Source organism: Hibiscus syriacus, unplaced genomic scaffold (genome assembly GCF_006381635.1).
Source record: "Hibiscus syriacus cultivar Baekdansim isolate YM2019G1 unplaced genomic scaffold, ASM638163v2 tig00116996_pilon, whole genome shotgun sequence".
NCBI classification, from domain to species: Eukaryota; Viridiplantae; Streptophyta; class Magnoliopsida; order Malvales; family Malvaceae; genus Hibiscus; species Hibiscus syriacus.
Window position 1 is genome coordinate 2286628 of NW_024063512.1, and position 24622 is coordinate 2311249.

Below are 24622 nucleotides of genomic sequence, written 5' to 3' on the forward strand. Positions count from 1 at the left end.
CGATACACAAATTACATTCGAAAGTTTTCTTATTCAAGAGGGTATCGATACACTCCTTAATGTATCGGTACACTTTGAACGTTTCCCATATTTTACTTTTGATGTATCAGTACCTATTAAATGTATATCGATACACTCTTGCCCAGAAATCAATTTTAAGCACGAAAATCACCTCAAATCCACTTAAACGTTTCATGTTTCATCCCATATCATATTCTCAACTTACATACACATACTTAAACTCATTAATACTCATTCATCATATCTTAACCCTCAAAATCCTATCCACCATATGAAATTCAATAATCATACAAATTTTTCAATATGTTCTAAATTCAATTCTATCACTTCATGTCTCTTAATTAAGTTGATGACAAGTTAAATTTCATCTCAAAGTTCCTTTATCAACTCTTTTTCAAAAATTCATTTAGAAACCTCTTATCTTTAATCTTTCCTAACTTCTTCCTCTTTTAATTTTAAGACAACTTAAGCTTTTCTTAAGCTTAAGTATCACCTAAGGATCAAAACCCACTCTTAAAATCAACAAATAATCAATTAACCAGAAAACTTACCTATTAGGGTTCACGGCTAGGAGAAGGAAGAAGAAAACTCTTGAGACTTTGATATCTCTTTCCCCAACCCACGTGTAACATATATATCCAATAAAAAATATCTTGGTGGTCAAATGACCATTTTGCCCTTCAATTCATTTAATAATTACTAACATCCTTAATGAATATTTCTCAATAAGTCCTTGAACTATTCAATTATTCTACTTTAATCACCAAATTATGAAGTTTTACAATTTAGTCACTAACCGTATTAAGGATGTTACATCATTCTCTTCATGGATTAGGAGGAATGCTAAACAAGTCCAACAAACCCCAAGAAACGAATATCTCAAAGAAAGTAAATTGATAAACCCAAGACATAAAAAAATTTGGGTCAATGGTTCTCTCGGATCGAATAGCTTTCGTTTTGAAGAAAGATTGTAAAGATCAAGGCGTTTGAATCCCTAAAGCAAGCATTTTCGAAACTTTGAGAATTGGATGATTGTACCGAATGAGAAGAACTAGTCCAAGGATGTTTAAGGTTCATTTTAGAAGCCGTATTGAATCAAATAAAGTAGTTTGGAAAAGAAAAAGTTTATTCGAGAATTTTGACAAACACTTGGTGGGAAAACCTAAAATCAAGGATTTTAATAAAACTTGACAAATAGGTAATCCTCCTGCATTAAAAACACAAATATATACAACCAACGATTAACCCAATTGTAACAAAATATTCATATTTTTGCATAAATTAAAAAAAAATAAGAACCCTTAAAAAGAGATTTTTAGAAAAAGCTTGAACAAAACATGAGAATTAAGAAGTTATAATTTGTTCAAAAGAAAAATAAACAATTTTAGAAACTAAAAACAACTTAAAAGCATGATTAAAAATAACTAAGATTAAAGGAAAAAAGGGTTTAGGGTTATCCCAAAATTACCTTGATTTTTGGTGAATTTGTGATGATTTTTTTATGAAATATTGATGCAAACCCACTAGCAATGATGAAAAGATGAAGATTTTGAGTGAATATTTGAGTAAAATCTTACTTCAATTGAGAGAAGATGAGAGGGGTATCGATTTAGGGTTTAAAGATAGTGAGAAAATGATTATTTTTTGTTTAAAATAGCCTGTTTCAGCGTATTAAGGAGCCCTAGTCTCGATACTGAGAAGGGCGATCTCGAGACCCAACAGACAATATCGATACTTTCTCGTGGTATCGATACCAAAAATGGTTACTGGAAAATGTGGTCTCGATACTAAGTGAACGGTCTCGATACCAAAAACCTGAAATTGAAATTTTTGATGATCTAGACCCTCAAACACTTCCTGGAAAAAAAAGCACATAATGATTTTAAGATTATGAATTACACTAAAAATTTATTTAGACACTAAGATTTCAAAATTGGTACTAAAATAAAGCATTTTGCTAGAGTAAATAAGGTTCAAAATATACCACAAAAATTAATTTAAAGCCAACAATTAATAATATAAGTATATAGGGTCACAAAAATATAATTCATGTAATGTTAACACCCCTAACTTATTGCAATATAGCACTATGTGGGGATACTCAATCATTCATAAAAGAAATATATAAGATCATATGATAAACACAAAATTTCATGAAATTAAATTTGTTACCACTTGAATCAAGGTTGATTTGTTAAGTCTCTCTTTCTTCAAGTGTCATTCCTTAGTGTGTCTAGAGCCTCTAATAACTTGGCATTTCTCACCATTGTCTTAACACACCTACAAACGACACTTGATTTTTTGTACCCAAATTGATTTGGGTCCTGATTGTTAGTTTCAATGACTTTAGTTCCCTTGGGAACCCATACTTGTCTTATTTTATAGGATTTTGTTTTCTTTATAGGACAAGTATTAGAATTATGATCATGATAATGACAATGTAAACATTTTGCCATTATTGACTTTGATGAATTGTTTAAAATGATTTCTTTTACTTTAATTAAGTTTTCAAGCTTAATTTTTAAATATTTTCTTTTTCAGAATCTTCAATTTTTATTTTTCAACACTCCAAATATTTTCTTAATTTTTTTTTATTTTCAAAATTCAAATTTGCTTTTAAAAGAAAATCATTTTCATTTTTGAATTTAGAAATTAATTTCTTATATTTGGAATTCATTGTCTCAAATTTCAAATACAATTCATCGTAAGCAACATGTAACTCATTAAAAGAATAAAAATTTAATTCACTAGAGTTAGAAGTTACCATTTAATCTTCTTGGATGACCATGAGGAAAAGGTTGGCTACTTTATCAACTTCATCATTGGTGATGTCCTCATCACTATATGTAGCAAAAAAAGTCAACTTCTTTGGCTTGCTTGATCATTTTTTCTTTAATTGGGGACAATCATACTTCACATGTCCCGATTTTTGGTAATTGTAGCATATGATGAGATCTTTTTCTTTCTTTGATTCATGCTTCACATCTTTCCTTTTTGATAACATGAATTTCTTAAATTTCATGAAAAGCTTGTCAATCTCTTCATCTTTATCCATCTATTCATCTTCATCCATCTCTCTACTAGAGTTTTCTTTATCTTCATTGGGGCTTAAAAGCAATGCCAACATCCTTTTTCATTTTCCTCTTTACATCATCTTTTTCTTCTTTTCTTTGAAGTTTCATCTTATGAGTAAGCAAGGATCCAATGAGTTCATCAAGAGTAAGTTCTTCAAGATCCGTGGCTTCTTCAATAGTCGTCCTCTTGGATTCCTAAGACATTGGCAAGCTATGAAGAAACTTCCTCACAACTTCTTCATTTGGATAGATATTCCCAAAACCTTTTAACTTATTGATAATGTCAGTGAATCGATCGAACATTGTCTTGATGTCTTCATCGGGCTTTATCTCAAATCCACTAGATTTGCTTACATTTAAGGATAAGGTGTAACCTTATAGACACTTCAAGGTTTATACCCAAAACCTTGAATACACACTCTCCCAAAGAGTAATTACAAATTTAGCAAACAAAAGAAAACTTCACAAGGCAAATGTGTTTGCAAATAATAAGGTCTCACCCAAATCACACTTGAGAAAATTAAACAATTAAGCTAACAAGTGTGTTACAAAGAAAAGATTGAGAAATTAAGCACAAAAGCTCTTTTGATGTTGGTGAATTCTTTGAATGATCTTTCTTGTTGTTCTCTATTTGAATCTTGTCTCTTTTATGTCTTCTAACTCCCTTCTAACCATTTGGAGCTGTTGGTGGTTGATTAGTGATGTTAGAATCATTAATTTTGAGCATTAAATGCTCACATGTAGTATTGGTGTCGATATCAAGAAGAGGGTATCGAGACTGAGCATCCTAGCGGTTAGAAATATAGTCGTTGAGGCCTTCGATATCGATACCGTATAGTGAGTATCGATATTCACCTATCGATATAAATACCATTACCATGATATCGATACTAGAAAAGCATTCTGGAAAATGGGGTATTGATACTGGCAAGCTAGTTTCGAGACTAGGGAGGATTTTTTGACAAAACAAGTATTTTTGAGCTTTGAAAAATATATATAACTTGTTAAAAGACTCAATAACACTTGAGATTATTTTTCACACTTAAAAATTACTTGAAAATTTTTTATGACAAATTTTCATAGTTTTATGAAAATGCAAATTTTAACAATAAAAATTAATTAATAAATAATTCATGTTATATCAAAATCAAATATTGGTTAAACAAAAACCAATCTAAAAATGGATTTCATTTTGTTTTCTTTTATATTGTATATATATAATTTATATGGGTATATTTTAAAAAAAAACTTTGACACCCCTCAATACATACTGGTTACGTCAGTACATGATTGTCTCATAGTTAGATTAGATATAGAACTGTGTAGGTTAGGCTTAAACCATTATCGGCCTAATAACTTTTGAAAAGATGTAAAGAGAAAATTTCACGAGCTTCAGATTCAAGGAATGTATATCTCCAACGTGTTTTATTAAAATTTGACATCAATCGACATCCATTTAGCTTTGCAATTGCAAAATAGACATTTATCACACAGTCATGATTCTTTACACTCGGCTTAAAATTGAAAAACATGTGTTGGTACCTTAGAAAATAATCAATAATGGCTTCGATATGGTAATGGACATCCAAATTTAGCCTATATATGGTCCACTGTTTTTTAAAAGGAATATATGTCCACTAATAAACGAAAATGATTGGAGAGATAATTAAAGTGAAAAGACAGAAAGGCAATTATTGCCTGATTAATTAGAATGTACCAAGTAATAATTGCAGATATTACTTAAAAATATCATAAAGGTTTTCTAAAAAAATACAAAATTAATAACTTTTTATCTTTATAAATTTAATATATATTATATGCCACATATCACATTCCTAAAGTGTCATTTAATTTTTTTTAAGAGTTCTGATTTCCATTTTCATGAATTGTTCTCGAACACAATCTTAATATAACAATATTCTCTTTAAATATTAACATCACGGCAATTTGTTAGTAAGTTAAAGCTTAATTTTATAGGGATGGCCTGTTTTTTTCCTCGCTATATATAAAAATATATGCCCATATTTTTATTGAAATCTGTTCTGGCACTATATATATAGAGAGAGGAGACAAATGACAAGTTGATTCTTTGATTTATACATTCATTTACAGACCAAAGCTCAAATGGAGCGATGTCCCCCATTGCAACTTTGAAGAAGTGATCTGTTAGACCATCATGACTAAGGGCTTTGATCCTATTCATAAGAGACATAGCCTATTGTATCTCCTCTACTATTATTTTCTTATTAAACATCGTATTTCTCGGAAGTAGGATTGACTACGGATTCAAGCCATATGTACATAGTTTCATAAAACTGTACGATTCTCCCGTTCTAAATCAGGCAGGTTTTACATGAAGAAGGTCTGCCTCAGCATGTTCTATTTGATACGAGTAGGAGAAGCAGTATCGTTTTTCCAGGTAACTCGTACAGAAAAGAGACTAAATAACATCAAACATTGTCCATATTTATTTCCAGAGTTCATTACACAGATGTTTAGTAGTTAAAAAAAAACAAGTAATGTCACTGCTATCATGGAGAAACACTAAAACAGATCTCCAACTTCAGGAATTTACACTTCCATTATCACTAGGGAGGCACAGACAGTGATCACGTCTCTTATTATTACCTTAGTATCATATATATGATTGAATACAATTAACAGATTCATTCTTCTAAGGGTTTTTTATTTGTATTACTTGCTGTCCTTAACTTGAAGAGACAACCGAGAGCTCCAGACGGCCAGTCCATTCCTCACCTGGCTTCAATGTTATTGGTTTTTCAATTGCTGCCCCATTGACACAAAGCATCTGCTTGTATTCTCATCCCCGAAATCAACCATGGCTCTAGATTTCTTCTCCCATGGATTCCATACACCTGCAGAAATGCAAAAGAACTTAACATCACTGCCACTAATTAGCACATGTCTTAGATTGGATTGAAGAGGTTTTTAAAACTAACCAATATCCGGAAGGCCTTCTTTCCGAATAAAAAAGGTCCGTTTTTGTTCATGATCGAATATCGCTATGACATCTCTTGAGCCAAGATACACTCTGTCGACCTACAAATCAAAAAAAGGAGTAATATTAGGGTTTAACACCTACTCTGTCTACTTGCAAAATGCTTGTTTTACGGCATCCTGGTATCAACATAATAGTTTATCAACCAAACCGATATCCTTTCCGAGAACTGAAAGGCTTTTCCGTTCAAAGGAAGGCCTAAGCTTTACCTCGGATTCAAATGTTAAGGCATCTCCTTGTTCGGTGAAGCGCTCCCTTTGGCATAGGTTGTCAAGATAATCCAGAGTCTCCAATCCCTCTACCCTCACTTCACTGTTATTTAGTATACAAGAAAAGATATCCATTATTGTCTAGTGCATAATGTTTCCCATGATTGAGTGCTTTACTTTCTTTACCATAAGAGCATAAGTACCTGATATCAGAGATGGAGAAATATGTGTGATAAGCAATTGAGAAACTAAAAGGCTTGCAATTAATATTCCTGATGCGTGATATCAAGCTAGATTCCCATCTGCTGTCAAATATACTCGAAGACGAAATTCGAAACTGGAAGGGTATAGATAAATATCAATCACAAATAAACAAGTTTTATAGCAGAAGATAGCACTTGCTATTCTTAGCTTTAATTGAGAAGATTGACAAATGAGAGATAATAGGCCTCACCTGTGTGGCCAGATCTTCAAATCATCTTCTGATGGCTTTAGCAGTAAATCGATATAGGCTTTCCATCAGAATCGTTTGGATGCAAGGTGGTGGATTCTCATCAATGATCCAAGTCCTGTTCCGGCAAACCCGTGTTGCTCAAGCGATCCTCGCTGACCAAACTAACAAATTCAAAAGAAAACTCATCAACCAATGCATACAGACTGATAGAAAACTGATGCATATAAGCACTGAATCCTAAATACCTGTGGAAAATATCGGTATCCCTCCTCGAACCGCACGGTGGCTTGAAAATTGCCTACAACACAAAAATGGCTCAGATGACAAGTTGTTCTATAAATTTTCATGATACAAATACTGTGACTTAATACTTCAGATTTGAATGTTACCTTGCTACTTGTGAATAGCAATTCTTCACCTCGGTCGGACCACGAAAGACCTGTCCTCCATGCAAGCTAACCTGAAGAGATTCAGGCACAATACACTATTTAACCCCAAATTGCAGTTTGAAACTGGAATCAAGCATCTTAAACTGTTCTTCAACCTATTCAACTTGTTCAATATTCCAGATACCTTAAAACTACGAAAAAAACTAGAAAACAAAAGAAATAAAAATTAGAGACAAAAAGATTCTGACCCTTGCAGATGCTCCTCGACGATTCCGAAGCAGAACTGATCAGTTCCATTTCTATCCTTTATGACTTCAACAGCTGCCCCAGAATTATTCATAGTGGAAGACACGGCAAGGACATGTAAGAGAACAAAAGGCTTTATAATCAGTGAAGCAGTTGAGAGCGCCCTTCACACTTTCTCGTGAAAACCCCAAAATTTTCTCGTGAAAATCCCAACTACCACTGCAACAACCTCAATCTTTCTTCAGCACTAAAACTGCCAACAAGAGAAGGCTCGGTGACAGATGGCTGCTTGAAGATTTGAAATCCCTCCAAATTTCCCAAAACAGACCAAAATTCAATTAGAGAAAATTAAAAAGGATAAGACCCAAGTCTAGAAACAACTTCCCAGATCACCAAACTGTCTTAAAAACCTCAAAAAAACCGACCAAAAAACGGTTTCAAAGACAACCAAAATGTTGAAGCACCTGTTTCCCCAAAACATAAACGTTTACTACAAAAACAGTTTTAGAGTTTAAGGAAGTTTGAAACCAGGGAGAAGAAGGGTCAAGCAAATGGCCTATTTTGGAGAAAGAATTGTCTGCAAATTTGAGTCTGACCTTTTAGTTTACTTAAAGGAACGATTGAAGGGTCGGATTTGTGAAGAAACCGTTAGATATAATCCCTCGTATGGGTCATGCTAGGGAAGGCGACTGACCCATTATTTAATTAGTATTACCGGGTATTTTTAAAGGTAAATTTATGCCAAAGACCAAGCAACAAGGACAAACTTTTGGGTTGGATCGGTGATGGTGGCTGCCAGACATGACGTAGGTTCTAACGTCCGAGCCGCGACCCTGAATTTAACTGAATTAACAACCCACCAAAAATTAGTAAATAAAAATATACTACTTTATTGAAGGAAGACTAGGAGCTAGGAAAGGAAAGGTTTTCTTTTCTTTATTTCATGCTCACTGTTTCAACAAAATCATCATTAATGGTAGGAAAATTTTGAAAGTTGAATCAAAAACCACTCTTAAAATGGATGGATTAGATTAGTCCAAGATAAATTCTCTGTTACACCATTTTTTTTGCAGTGAAAACCAACACGATGGATCAAATAGAAAGAGCTTTATTTCTTTCTAACAAAGTTTCGGATTTGATCCGATTTTTATTCGACCGAACAATAGGAAATTAAATATCTATGAAATAAAGTCTCGAACTTTAAGTGTTATAAATCTAAAATATAAAGTTGGACATAATTGGATCTAAGCTTGAAAAGAAACTGTCAATGGCGAAAACGTGCGAGTGGCCTTAGAGGAAGGGGAGCCCAAAGGAACAGCAGCCAGGAAGCCTAATGATGTAAATCATTGAATCTAAAGTCCTTTTGCTCTGATTAGCCTACGGTGCTCACCCTATTGGCTGATGCATCTTTCGGCAGAAATGTCAGCCTTACAACTAAGGGCAACAAAGATCAACCAATGGGGGCATCAATTCATATTGATTCAGCTTGACATTGATCTTTTAACAACTAATAAAGCTTTTTATGCAATCGAAGCTACAAGAATGACTATTCCCCGAGAACAAATGTAAACGATATTTACCTTCAAAGGGAGAATCATGTGCCCCATTAAAGGCTAAAGATTACACGCATCAAATAGGGGGCTGGAATTTTATGAAGACACTCAAACTCAGACCCCACACAAACACCATAAATAGGTACCAATCGAACCCCTTCAAAAATATGGACCTAGTCTCACACGTGGGACAAGAAGTTTTTTTTCTCAACTTTTGACCTATCCTCTGAAAGAAGATGGAACCCATGGAAACCTTGTGTGGCATTAATAACATTTATGTCAAATTGTTGATAATATTTGAGTCGTGCTTGCTATAGACGGTTCATTTTTTTTATTTAGACGAAAAGTCGTAAAGGTGATTCATGATGGTACTGTTACAAACAATCAATATCATTTGATTATGAAAAGTATGTGGAAGAACTCAAGAAGAAGAAGAAACACCTCTTTAATCTTGAGTGAGGATTTTATAATGACCCTTGGTGTCAGTATTAGACCTAAGATCGTGATTGACCTTGGTGTCAGTATTAGACCTAAGATCGTGATTACTACTCCTAAGCTGACAAGTTGAATAGATATGACAACCTGACGGTAGATTTGACTCTAATCAAATGATACGAAATCTCATAGTATATGATCAAGGAAGAGGGACTCTTCGAAGGCCTCTTCTTATTCCGGAGACTTCAATTGTGTGAACAATTGTTAGTGAAGTAAATCCGGAATAAATATAACAAAAACAATCTTTTTTTTTCTTTTTGGGTATGGATTGCTAAGGGCCTTGTTGCTTCCATAAGATTGCATGTATAATTTGGATCAAGTTTATCAACTTAGAAATTGGAAATTTTGGGACCAGTTTGTTTTTGCTTGTCAAACTCGTGTTGTCTTGTTAAACTCGTGCAAGTATGTACCTTCTTTAGGTGGGTGCCTGCTCTAATATTTACACCCTTCGATACTTTTTGACTAGAATTTGGTCCCAAATCCCAGTGGCCAACCCCAATAGCATTAGTTCCTAGCAACAACCAGAAAGAAAATTCAAAAGGTTTTACAACAACTTACCAAATGTAATATACAATTATATTCAACCTATTGAGTGACAAATGAAATGTTGATATCCCTACGAAATTTAAGTTTAAATAGTTAAATTTGTAAGGTGTGTGCGTATTATCAATGACTAAGAAAGATTGTACGAACCAAGTGGCCTCAATGATAAAAGAATTATTATTATTCATTGAGGTTTCTGGTTCAAGCATCATGAATATAAGAGGTGTAAGTATTCAATGTTAATGATTAAGATTATACTTGAAAAATAATATCTTGTATTTATCTCAGATAAAATAAATAAAAAAGATATTATACAATATTATTTTATAATCATATAAATTATTTAAAAAAAAAATTATATTGGGAGTCGAAAAATCAATGAATGTGGTCACTGTTACGCATAGGAGGCGCCATTTATCCTACATTGGCGAGTTTTAAAATCATAGGAAATTAATCAAGTTGAATTGGAATCTAACTTTGAATTGTTTGGACCTGAACAAGGTAAGTAGCATAATGGGTTGTTGGATTGGGTTCAAAGGAAATTTGCTTGGTCTATTAAATGGCCTTTAATTCGAGCTAACGTTTAAGTTCGGACAAAAAGGAGTGCTAATAATAAAAAAATTAGTTTCTTTTTAAAATTTAATAATTATTAAAAATAATATTAAAACTTTGGAGTAAGTCTATCAACAATGAAAAAAATTATGTATGAATTATATATATATATACATAATATATATATATATAACATTAAAGAATGAGTATAGTTAATGTCCTAACAGGATATTAACCCCTGTATAAAATATATAAAAATTGTGAGAAAATATTTTTTCTGTCATATCTGGTGTCCACTAATTAATAGATTTTAACTATATTCGAAGTATTTATGATCAGGACGAATAAAAATTCGTAGAATTATCCTTGGAACAATCTGATGATTCTCTCTTTATTAGTTTTATGCATTCTTTGTTGCTGCAACATTCTCTTAATTAGGTATATGCTGAACCATTTATACAACATGGAGTGGTATTGCTTTTAGTCGTTGAGTTTCTCTCCTTCTCTGTCTAATCTTTCGTTTTGCATTAGACGCCATATATTATTTGTCATATTAAAGGTTATTTTGGGACATATTATGACTTTTAATGGTTTTGCAGGAAACCGGAGCGAGTGTCAAGGATAATTCCAGTGAAGCAGGGGTATAAATGAATTGGACTTCAACGAATAAGTTTATATTCATATTCTTTCGTTTATTTTTTAAGGCCGTGTTTATGTTCGGTTTGCGTTTGTTTGTTTATTTTTAAAAGAGTTTGTGTTCGGTTTATTTAGCATTCGTGAACATGTTTGTTTAATGTTTGCGAACATATTCTTTATATGTTCACATGTTCATTTAGAGTTCACGAATATGTTCATATATGATTCGAGCCTAATACTTTTTTACCCTTTTATTTGCATGTCAAACAAAAAATAATAAAATTGTCACACTAGTCCTTAAGCTCCTTAAGTTTTAGAGTTTGAACTTCAAAGTTCATCGTATATTCAATTTAGTCTCTATCTTCATTAATATTTAAAACATGGGCGGATGTATGTGGACATGGTGGGGAGCAACGGCATACCCTTTTTTTTGGAAAATAATTAAATTTAGTTTAATGTAACAGGGAAAAGAAAAAAAAATTGCATACCCATTTTAAAAAAAAAGAATGAGTACCAAATTTTGGACCTCTATTTCTTATATCTATATCCATTTAAAATATAAAAAATAAAAGAAAAAGGAGAATTGAGTAAAAGAACTTATAAACAAGTCGATAAACGATTTTATAAACAAGCCAGTAAACGAGCTTGTTCGTAAAATAAACTAACCAAACACATATTTGTTCATATTCGTTCATTTATTAAACGGACATAAAAATTTTGTTCATACTCACAGCGTCATTGGATTGTAGGTATTTGAGTGGATTAAAGGAGGAGAGGGAAAATGCAGCTGAGGTTTTGAAACAAGCTGGGTTGAAAGAGGAAGTTGGCAGTTTTGCACAGGGAATTGATAAGAAAAGATTGATTGATGATGTTAGGCAAGCTTTATATGCCTCGAAGATATGTAGCTATGCTCAAGGGATGAATTTGTTGAGAGCTAAGAGTGTTGAAAAAGGGTGGAATTTGAACTTTGGAGAGTTGGCCAGGATTTGGAAAGGTGGGTGTATTATTAGGGCCGTGTTTTTGGATAGGATAGAAGGCTATAAGAGGAACCCAATTTGGCTAGCTGCTTGTGGACCCTGAGTTTGCTAGGGAGATGGTTCAGAGGCAGGCAGCTTGGAGGAGAGTTGTGGGGTTGACTATCTCTGCTGGGATCAGCACACCAGGAATGTGTGCTAGCCTTGCATATTTCGACACCTATAAGCGTGCAAGGCTCCCGGCAAATCTTGTGCAGGCACAGAGGGACTTGTTTGGGGCACATACCTATGAGAGGATTGATCGTCCAGGGTCATTCCATACAGAGTGGAAAAAGGCTGCTCACGGTGTTGGTGCACTCATTTGAATTTTCCTAGTTAGTTTTGTTTTACCTTGGCATTGCAATGAATTTCAATCTTATAGCTTTCTTTTTCTTTCAATAAAAATGCATGCCTTTTGAGTTGTAGATGTTGAATGCTTGTTGGCAGAATGGCTAAAGCCTTGTATTCCTGCTATACTTTGTCCAGTATAAACAAGAAATGAGTAATGATTGCAAATTTTGGCACACTTGAAGTGCAGGGATAGATGACTATAGTGAAGAATTAGTAGTTCGAATTAATTTGCCAAATTCTAACTATTAGCGAAGTTCAAATTGATTGCCGAATAGAATTTATATAAATACATTACTATAATGTCATAATGCATAAGCTATATAATTTTTTACAATGATTCAGAAGGAATTTACAAAAAACAATGAAAAGCAAAAGCACGGGAATCAGGACAACCCTAATCACCAACTCATTGTCTGATGGTGAGTTCCGCCCTGAGATGGAGGATGTCATCTATAAAGTAAATGATCATCCGCCATGAATGCCGTCCAGGGAATCCCAAATAGGTTTCGATAGCCAACAGCCTTTCCTCCGGTGAAATGTAATTCCCTTTATACTTGCTTACAAAATCCTCAGTTGGCTTTGACCTAGCTGCAAACTCGTAGTCAACAGCAAAAGTAACAGATCCCCTCTCTTGCATTCCCAAAAATAGCCCAAAGCAGTGGAATGAGCTTTGCTGATCCATGTTGCAATGAGCAGACAAGAAAAATCCTTGGCCACCAAGATGAAACGCTTGGGAATAAACTCTACCGGCCGGAAATAGATGTTCACACTCCTCACGCTTCAGGTCCAGGTACACGACACACGCTTCCGTGGCAATTCAAACTCTACAACCTTGACCGGACGGTACTTGTATGCCCGCTCCACAAAGCGATATGAGTGGCAGTAGCCTCTTCTGCTGCAAGTGCTCGCTGTCGGTACTGTGTCTCAGCCTTGAAAAAGGAGCTTCGATCACAACCTTGGATGAAAGTTCTGGATCAAAATCGATGCAGGTTAAAACTTTTTTCAGCTTTCTGCAAGTCAAATATGGAAAACGTATTAGGCGACTGAGGCGTGAAGCAAAAATTCCACGTCGTTCCTCAGTCTTGGGTAATGATGTCCGAGCCCACTTCAGCACAAAGTCGTAAACAGCATCCTCTGAAGCTACCTGGAGACCATCGCTGGAAAATACTGCCTCTATCCCAGTAAGAGCAATTGAGTATTTCCTCCTGAAACCTGACAAGAAACAGAGCAAACCATCCATGATCTAGAGTTTAACTCAAAAATGGGCCTAAAGAAAACAGTTAACGAAAAATTGACACTAATTCACGTAATTTGTCACTTAAGCCAGAAATAGACAGCACATACAAGACTGCAATTAGCCAAATGTTTTTTAAAAGAAGAATGCTCACTATTTCGCAGGCGGGAGAAACTTAGAAACAAAACCGTATATATCAACAAAGGGTGCCATACTCTCACAATATCAGAGCAACAAAATAAGCAACCTTGTTACAGTTAAAATTACTCAAAATATACATGTATTTAGTAGTGAATGATAGTGGCACTCACTTGGTTATATCCTTGTATCTCGCAGCAAGAAACTGCTTTGCTGCATCTGTCAGTGGCTGTACAGCATCCGCCTTAAAACCTAGATGGAAGGTCCAAATATAGTAAAGCCGATTCACAGGTCATAGGCAGGTTTCTTACAATCGACTACAATCTCTGCATGATGCAACCTTGAATTTGTCAGCAGCCATCAACACATCTAACAAGGCAGTAGGTGTGGTTGTTGATAGGGTGTTGCTATACATAAAATTTAGCAGGTCCAGAAGAGCTGTTTCTTTGCTCAAGAAAAAAAATCCAACAAACATTAGGTCACATAAACTAGACAATAACCTAATAAAGAATACGATAACCTTAAAACCACAGAAATGCATAAATGAACCCTCAAATTCAACAGGTTCTAAAATGAAACATAGGAATTAGAGTTTAGCAGAGAGGTAAAAGACATAAACGATCAATAGGAAAAACATTCCAGTGCTACCAGAGGCATGTATTCGGAGTGTTACATGTCGCTAGGAAAAACATTCCAGTGCTTACCAGAGGCATGTATTCGGAGTGTTACATGTCGCTGCTCTGACTCCTTCATTCCATTTGAAAACAACTACAAGCAAAGGGTCAAACTTCTAAGTCAACCATGAGTACGGGAAATGATAATAGAATGAAAACAAACAGCATCCCCTTACCTTATAAAAGAACGGACTTTTTGCTGCTAAAATCGGAGAACTAATGTGTATGGTCTTGACTCTTAGAATTTTTGAACAATCCACATTCCTAGATGAGTCATTGTTGTAAATGGTGTCATTCCCTACAAAGGAACCAAACAGCTCTCAAGGCACATGAAGATTAACTAAATATTTGCTTTAATTAACATAAAGGAACTTGGAAAGTGTCTGTATATGCAGAGTAAAAATGAAAAAGTAATTTATGTATGTAATTAAGTTACCGGTTTTGAAAGGAATTAAATCCAACATCAGAAGGTGACTTCAGCTATTGACATGGGCTCTTCATCTTGATTCACATACGTTACACCATCCACCGTGTATGGCATTTTACAATTCAAGATTTGCTCCTCACTTTGCACGATAAAATCTGCAGGACACCAATCAATTTGCACTGTCAAAAGCATTTTTTAAAATAATAATAATAATAATAATTAAAGAAACAAACAAACCGTTTTCTTTCTTGAAATCTTCCCTCCGTCTTTCTATTACGCGCCCAATCAGCGATAGAGGAGCAACCATCACCGTCGGATTTAGTTTCGGGCAATCAGGCATGATCTCGATCCTCAAGATCCGATCGGAGAAATTACTGTCGTCAAAAGCAAAGCCAAAGTCCGGGTCGACGGAACCATAGCCGGAAGTTTCGCCGGCTGAGAAATCGGAGTCCATAATCGTTTGTGGATCAAAAGATCAGCGCTGGTCACTAGCATGCCCAGGAATCCTCCAAAAGCAAGTACAAACAAAGCATAAAAGTAAAGTTGAAAGACAGTTAAAAACCTGCAACACCAACGCTGCTTATTTTTCGAATCTGAAGCTGCTTCTTCCGTCCTCTCTCGTACTTATACTGCGTTCCGTATATCATTTCTCATGCCATGTGGCAGTTAATTGATTGGTTATTGGTAAATATAACTGATTTTCCTATCCAACTAGCAAACGCAGGGCCCGTTTATAATTGCGCAATCCAAATCTACCCTCATAGGCTTAGAAGCCCGAGTCGGACTCACTTTTTCATATTCAGCCACTAAAAGACCGAAGGCGACTACAACTGGGCCTCATTCTTTACTGGCCCTCACAACATATAAAGCACTGGTTGTCCTAAAGCCTGTTTGCATATTGAAAGGGAAAAAATAGTTATTTTTAAATACAAATTATAATTCTATAGAAATAGTGCTAGTAACATAGAAAGTATGTCTTTCTTCTATTAATAGTTGAACTAAATTTAGTACAGCCTGACCATACATTAAATGATATAACATTCATTCAGTCCAAGTTATCAAACTCGATACTTGATCAACAAGATTTACTTACATTTAATCAACTCTTGTTTTCCCAAAATTGTAACTTACACAATTCAATCAATACAAAAAAGACATTCATGGACTTATTACTAAGATTAGTTATTGAAACAGTCCAATATTCTATGAACTATGTTCAAATCAAAAGCGTTTGTCAAAATATTGGAAATATCATTGGTTCATACAATGCATTCTTTGAACTGCTTAGACACCTTTAGAAATGAGAGATAAGTAAACAAGTCAACATGTCAAGTTAAGAGATTGGCTAAGGGTTTTACACAGATGGTCTTCATGGTGCTTCTATCATGAGAATTTCAGGGGCTGTTTTTCTCATCATTTTCCAAGAGAGTAAAAGCTTGGATAAAATTGTACAGGAAAATCACCCGTATTTAATAGGTGGTTCTCTAAGGTAAGATCTTGGTCTGAACATGTGAAAATTGAAAACCGAAGAGTGTGTGGCTGTCTAAGATTTGATTTTAAGAAATAGATAGTCGTGATCATTTCAAGACATGAAAATCATGACTCACATAGGGATGCAGGGACATGAAAAGTTTTTTTTTTTCTAAATAAAAAAATAATAATAATGATACTTGTTAAAACTAAATCATAATAAATATGAAAAATAATTGGGATCTAATCATATCAAATCATTAAGAATAAAAATACTAGATGCGGAAACGTGTTTGAATTAATCGATAGGTTGAAATCATTAAGTATATCTTTGATTTTGATCTTTCAATAAGATATAATCCTCTTGAGTATAAACTCTCTAATGGGATAAGGGGATCATAACCATTTTATATAATTGATTTAAGAATCAATTATTCTATGTATTTATAACTCTACCCCTCATCAAATTATAAATACAACTTTAATAGTATCTACACTTTTATTTCCATGATACTTCTAATACTTTATGACTTTATAACATAATTGATCACATAATTCATGTCATATTTTATTATAACAATATACATTACAAACATGTATCCATAATTATGTATTTCAATCCGACAACCTAAAGTCCTCAAACATTTTAAAAACAATTGACGTCTCGAATTATTTTTAAACTAATTGTAACCTTCAACCTCGAGAAAAAAAAATCTTTTAATCAATAATTTCTGTGATTGACCGTTATGATGACGTTTCACGATATTGACATTGTTAATATGACAATTCACCATACTAATATAATCACATTATTTTTTTTTCAAAAAAGTTTAAAGACCTTATTTAAGCTTTAAAAAAAAAACTGTAGCAGCATTAAGCGAGTTTGCAAGTGAATTTTGCAATGGATGGAAGGATGAAGTGAAACAGTTTCAAAAAAAGGGATAGTCCCAGATGAAAGATGATAATTAAGAAGATGCAAACCCCAATAGAAGTCTTGTCAGATTAGAGAAGATGGAGATGCTAGCTGAGTCACCGATCCATCGCCGAAAGTTGAATGTAAGGGTGGCGCTAATATGAGGTCAAACAGTAATAGGATCGGCGAGAACGTGAATGAATGCGTGAATGTACAGGTTGGTTCATGTGTGGATTTATGTGTAGGCCCCCAAAGATGTGAAACACATGGGCCTACTGCTTGATTTGCCTTACTTGAATGGCCTGCTAGAAGATCAGATTAGATTAATTTGTTATAGGGTACATACGGATAGGGATGGGCATGGGTCGGGTTTCGGACAACCCGACCCGAATAAATTTTTTACATCTTTCACCTGACCCGACCCGACACAAAAAATATATATCTTCCATCCGACCCAAACCCTACTAAATTTTTTTAAGATAAAATCCGACCCGAAATAATAAAAAAATAGTATTTTTATTACATAAAAACTGTGATTTAATTGAATATATATATATATAGATGTATTCTTGTAATTATTCCTATATATATAAGGTAAAAAAAATTCTCAGGTCGGGTCGGGTATTTTTCACACTAAATCCGAATCCGACCCGACCTAAACCTGAATATTTTTAAAAAAAAACTCGATCGAGTCTGGTCGGAACCCACCGGATTCGAGTCCCATGCCCATCCCAAGGTACGGGTTGGCTTTAGCACATAAGATGGTATCAGACATAACCACTCTAGATCCTACGGATCGATTCATGGACAATCGACAACTGCAATTGTCCGAATTAGGGGCGAGTGTTGGATCAAATTAAGTAAAGTCAAAATATTTTGAGTTATTCTTGACGATAAATTATATTTTATAACTCCAACATCATTTTTAAAAAAAATTGAGCGAAGTTGTTCGTGTTTCTGTTTATCCCTAAGCTCTAAACTAATCCGCTAATTATTCAAAATTTCGAGTTATTTGAATTAGTATTTGAGTTTTATTTTATACTTCAACTTAAATTTAAAACTTTTAGTCGAGTGAAATTTATAAAATTACAATTTAATTTAATTAAAATATATATTATTAAATTAAATTAAATAAAAAATTAATTTTTAGAATCGAATCAAAATTTATTCATTTTTAATCCGAACAACACCCATGGTCAAGCCAAGCCGAGATGGTATGGGTCATAAGAGTTGGGACTGTTACGCTTATCATTTTCCCGTCCAATCAATCTATCCGATTCAATCTGGTCCAAGATAACAACTATGACCTAAACTATCCACATCACATAAACTCTCTAAATCTTACAATTAGGTTACCAATGGTATAAATTTTATCTTTACATCATGATTAAACTTATAAATCAAAATTTATATTTTCCTAAATTCCCATTATATTGATTTATCATATTCTATTTGGATCTTACATTTTGAAATTTTCGTTTTTAATTTCAAACTCACTTATACTTTATATTATTACATGGATCCCTTGCGGATTAGGTAATCCCTTTTTTTGTCGTTAAGGTGGAGAACCCTCCCTTGGTAATCCGTTAGCTTAGCTTTAACTGTAGCCTCTAGAGGTTCGAGTTCCGAGGGACTAATAGATTGACAATTGCACTAATATGAAGTTGTTATTAGTCTGAAGAGGTGATCCATATAGTAGATCTTTGGAGATGATTTCCTACTACAATTTGATTTACAAAAAAGTATTATTTATTATTATAAAATATATTTTTAATGTTTATTCTTACATTGAACTCGCATATCATAAATTTGATAAATGCTTTTTTAAAGCAAAAATTTGTGATTCTTTATAAATAATTCTGTCGCCTTTGCTTTGCAATAAGAAAATAAACTCTCCAATGAATCATTTAATTCCATTATTTGAAAATATGCTTACTTATCTTTATGAAGGATTTTTCAGATGCTTCATTATACAAAAAAAAAAAAACTTGTAAAATAATTTCTGAAAAGATTAAGGAGCAAAAGAATAAATTCCCCATATAATTTTTTTTTGAAAGACCCCATATAAAATATTAGTTGCCATATAGTTTGGTAGTCTTTGTTAAGTGGTATCATATTATCAATCGAGGATTCCTTTTTTTTTTTCCTTTTTTCTTCTTCTTTCTTTTATGTCCTAAAGCTTGTAATATACTCAATTTTATTATTTAAATATCATAATTTTTATATCCTTCAACATGATGATCTTCGGTATACATGATTTTATTATACTCAATTTTATTAAGGTGTTTCATTCGTTCAATGACGGGTGATTTCTAGAGAATAACGATTATATAGGTATGTGATAAAAAAATCTACTGTTTAATGCAAAATACGAAAATACATAATGTGTCATCGTAAAATATGACCTTGTTAGTTGGACCGACTGTGGTGGTACTGATAAAGGAGCATCACTCGTTAAGAATGATGTGCATGAAGTAAATATTGGGTGTTGTAGTACTTGTGTATAATAATATTGTCTCGAGCTCAAAGAGGAGAAACCATATATGTTGAATACTCTATTTGTATCGATTGGCTAAAAGTGGGCAGTATTGACAATGTATGTTGTAGTGATCTAGACAATATTAATAAATTAAGTCGAAAGGGTTTATTCTTCCTCGATTAATTGAGAAACAATGATGTTACACAATTGAACATTTTTCTTTGCATTGATGAATAAATCATAATCGTTGTTCATTGAACAATTGATATAATTTTTCGTATACCATAAACCATGATATGTGTAACCCCTAGACCCAGCCTGGACATTATGTCCAAATCTAGACGGTTAGATATCTTATTCATAAATTTATTTTCATATTTAAAACAACGTTAAAATTCATATAACAATAAAATATGTAATTAATCATAAGAAATGTTCATAAGATAAACATCTATATATCAAGACGGTAATAAATATACATATATCTGAAAACCCGTATAAAACATATACATAGCAAAATACCGGTAATACAAATATATCAAGATGGTAGCAAAAACACGTCGCACAAAGGTACAACAAAAAGGCATAGAGAGATATTCAATGGTACAAAAACAAGAGTAGTCTGTCTTCCTGATACCAAGTCTGCTAGTCTTCTATTTGCTAATATCTGAAAAGGTTAAAATTTACAAAATGAGCTAAAAAACTCAGTGTGCTTCTTACGGTGTATAAAATCATACATATAAAATACTTCAGTAAAAAATAATTTATCAAACATGTTTTTTTTAAAATTACCACTACCCCATCTGATCAACAGAATGTGTAGGTTCCCTAAAACCATACACCCACCTGTACACTCAGTAAGGCCTTATTCGTATAGCATAAGGACTTGCAGTAATGACTTACCCTGAGCACAAAGCAGAGGAGCCTGTGGTAAGGTCTTACAAGTCATAGACTATGTCTGATATACTTCCTCCAATAATAGCCCCAATGAGAGTAATAAACATATGTATTCGAGTGAAAACAATAGTTTAATCCATTAAAACATGAAATATTCAGACTCATAAATCAATACATAAAATAAAGAAATCAGAGATCATATCAGAAATGTACAATGAATTTGATATCATATAAACATTATTAGAAATCAGGTATCGTGTCGTAAAAAATATTCATATTATAAAAAATCTAAAACAGTTCAGATGAATAGTTTAAAATAGTAATGTAACACCATCAAGAAATACACCTATACCGGTCTGAGTAGTCTGATAAGAAAGTCTACTACTGAGTCTGTCGATCACGATCAGCAGCAACGCTAGATCATACGATCAAAAATTCCATATTAGAATCCAATATAAATAATAATAACTCATGTTTAAACAATTTATATACCTACGAGTAACTCTCAATGACATGGATCGTGCGGATCTGACGGACGGGAAACACCATATCTAACCAACCATTGGTTGGGTGAAACATGAGTACATTCATAAAAATATTCACGAATCAAACCCAAATAAATAAGCAAAAATGCTAATTAAAATACTAAGCATTTTCGAATTAACTGGCTCGATTTGAGTCTTTTGGGTCAGAATTCAGCAAAATGGATCACAGAATCGGACTCACAAAGTCGAAAATATTTCGATGTAGGTTTTTTGAAAAAAATACGCCGGTTAATGGTCACCCGATTTCAAACAATTTACCATGTGGTGAAACTTTCCCACGCACAAGGGCAACGCGTGGGGGCGCATGCGGAGGCTTCGAACGTCGAAAAATTTCCGAAAAAATTCTTACTTGCATTTTGAGGAGTTTTGCGGGACTTATCAAGCTTGGTTCACAATGGTGAATGACAGAGAGCTCAATTTCGACACGTCGAAAACTTGGCCTTTCTCACCCCTAACACGCTGGCAGTAACGAAGACAATATGGACACTAATGGACTCGAGATGATACAAAAAACATGATAGTATGAGAAGTATAAAAAACGAAGTAACGATCGACGATAAAACGTCGATCAAAGGTTTCTTTCTATAAGATAAAAGGTTGAAAAGAGAGAGAAAAAAAGGGTAGAAACTTTCTGATTTTTTTAAACCACACTTATAAATAGTATAATTACATAATAGGTCCTCTATTTTAATACTTCTAAATTTTAATTAAAATTTCACTTCAATCCCCAAATTTAATTAAAAGTTCAATTTAGTCCTCAAAACAAATTTTTAAAAAAATTAGGCCTTAATTTGGGGTTACAATATGTACCTCAAGCATTTTAATAAAACTAATATTTTTTCCTTTTTTAAAAAGGGTAATTATATATTTACTACTTAAATTATTATTTTTATTTTTGGTAGCAATTTTTTTTTTAATTGCACGTACGTTTAGTTTAGGTTTTATTTTAGTATACATCTTTAAAAACTTAACATAATATTGACATGTCATATAAAATAATATCACATTATTATCAAAAAATAAAAATAATTCCATGTTAACATTTTTGTTAAATTTTTAACGATAGAATATTAAAATAAAATATAAACTAAATATTAAATATAATTTTTTAAAAAACTAAAATTTAAGTATTAAAATAAATAAAATAATAATTTAATACTAAATATTAATTTACTTTAAAAATAGAATGAGTCTACATAACACAACTTTACCGAAATATATTATAAATAATTTCTTTTAAGTGTCATTTACCTAAATACCTATTAAATGGGTATTATTCCCTCGAATTTACCTTGAGAATCTCATGTACAGTTCAGTCTACTAAAATAGAGAGAAGAAAATGGGGTTTCCGACAAACGAAATTTGTGGCAGCCTTTTGTCTTTGTTTAATTTGTATTGATAAGACAGTGAAGTGACCCAGAATCTGATGAATCTTGCGTGACCTATTTCTTCATCTCCATCAGATTCACCTTTGACGTTTGCACATGACTTCAATATCCCTCCTCTCCTCCTTAATTATCCACTTCTGTGTATTAATTCTTTTTTGTTTATAATGATTTTTTATTATATAAATTATTTAAACATATGTACTAATAAACTTTTAACTATCTTGCTAATTATGTAACTAAAAAAGCATAAGTAAAATATCAAATAAGTAGGCAATTTCCCCAAATATCATCATGATCAACTTATTTACTTCATACACCATTTCATTTTATTTACTAATCTAGGATGTGCGGCCCATGCACCGCATCTTAAATCATGTGTTAAAAGACTCGGCCCTACAACGTGAATTGTGAGACGTGTAAAATTAAGTGTTAATCTAGTAAATTATTTTTAAAATATGTTAAATATGTAATTAATTTATATTAAGGTGATATTATGTAAAACGTCAACTTTATTTATTTTTTTTTGTGTGATAAAAAAATCTTTCTACAAAATCTTTAAATATTATTTTGCAAATATTTTATAACTCAACAAAAACTTGGGTGTAAGTAATTTAAAATATAATAGTTTTATAAAAGTTTTATAACTAGTATTTCTTTTACAAAATGATGATAAAGAAATTTTTATAATTAAAATTATAAATTTCATATATTTTTGAAAAATTAACTTTTAAAATTAATTATTTAAAATATAAAAAATATAAATAAATTTTTAATTACAATTGAGAGATCAAATGTTATAATTCATTAATTATCTTTTTTAACAACAATTATAATATTTATTTTTTAATTACAATTAAGGAAGCAAAGAAGCTTGGAAACAAAAGCATGTATAAGGAATATAAATTACTACCACAGACCTCTGCGAGATGGTAAATGAACAGTAACGTATGAGGAGTGTACAACCTATTGAACTTAGCAATTTTAGTGGAATTTGATTTGAACAACTTATTCTTTAACATTTGTTTTCTTATCTTTATCACTACATCTTAATTTTGTGTATTTTAATATACTAATTATAAATTTTTTATAAAATTATTCATATTTTAAATTACTTACACTCAAAGTTTTCCTATACTAAATTATATGTATTGTGTATTTTCATGCAAAAATCAAAATTTTTTAAGTTAAAAAATAATTTGCAAAAAAATATTTAAAGATTTTAACGTATAAAGTTTTTTTGCACACAACAAAAATAAAATAAATAAGTTTGACGTTTTACACAATATCACCTAACATAATTAATTACTTTATCACCATTTTAAAAATATTTACAAAATTAACACTCGATTTTTTACACGTTTACAAGACGCGGTGCATGAGCCGCCCCACGTGACATCACATCAACGTAAGACGCGATAAGTTGACGTTTTACACAATATCACCTAACTAAATTAATTACATATTTATCACCATTTTAAAAATATTTACAAAATTAACACTCGATTTTTTACACGTTTTACAAGACGCGGTGCATGAGCCGCCCCACGTGACATCACATCAACGTAAGACGCGATGCATTGATCACGCCTTTCTGCAAAATATAAATTTTATTTTTCCTTTATGTAGAAAACCTACTTTAAGTAGATTTCTACTTTATAAAATTCTTTTGTAATTATTTATTTATCTCTATAAATTGATATTAAAAATTAGGGTTAAAGATTTAGTTGTCCATGAAGACTTCTCTTGTATTATTATTCTCTTGACATTACTGAATTTTCTCATCTTTTGCTTGTGATTTTTTCCCGAATGAGTTTTCAACAAAAAATCTTGGTGTCTATTTTATTAGGCAATCATTATGCATGTCGTTATCTTGTAACAAATTGATATCAGAGTTATGGTGCA

The 24622-nt window shown here is 32.6% G+C and overlaps 1 protein-coding gene and 3 pseudogenes across 1 annotated transcript; 1 reads left to right on the forward strand and 3 right to left on the reverse strand.

Moving 5' to 3' along the window:
* Positions 1 to 5540: 5540 nt before the first annotated feature.
* LOC120193612 lies at positions 5541 to 7506 on the reverse strand (annotated as a pseudogene).
* A 4414-nt stretch (positions 7507 to 11920) lies between these two features.
* On the forward strand, positions 11921 to 12707 carry LOC120193613 (annotated as a pseudogene).
* A 133-nt stretch (positions 12708 to 12840) lies between these two features.
* LOC120193648 lies at positions 12841 to 14926 on the reverse strand (annotated as a pseudogene).
* A 125-nt stretch (positions 14927 to 15051) lies between these two features.
* Positions 15052 to 15630, reverse strand: LOC120193649 (BTB/POZ domain-containing protein POB1-like). Its single transcript, XM_039196085.1, has 2 exons — positions 15266 to 15630; positions 15052 to 15183 (listed from the first exon to the last, which is right to left on the reverse strand). The coding sequence occupies exons 1-2, from the start codon at positions 15480 to 15482 to the stop codon at positions 15065 to 15067; spliced, it is 336 nt and encodes a 111-aa protein (XP_039052016.1). The 5' UTR covers positions 15483 to 15630; the 3' UTR covers positions 15052 to 15064.
* Between the last annotated feature and the right edge of the window lie 8992 nt (positions 15631 to 24622).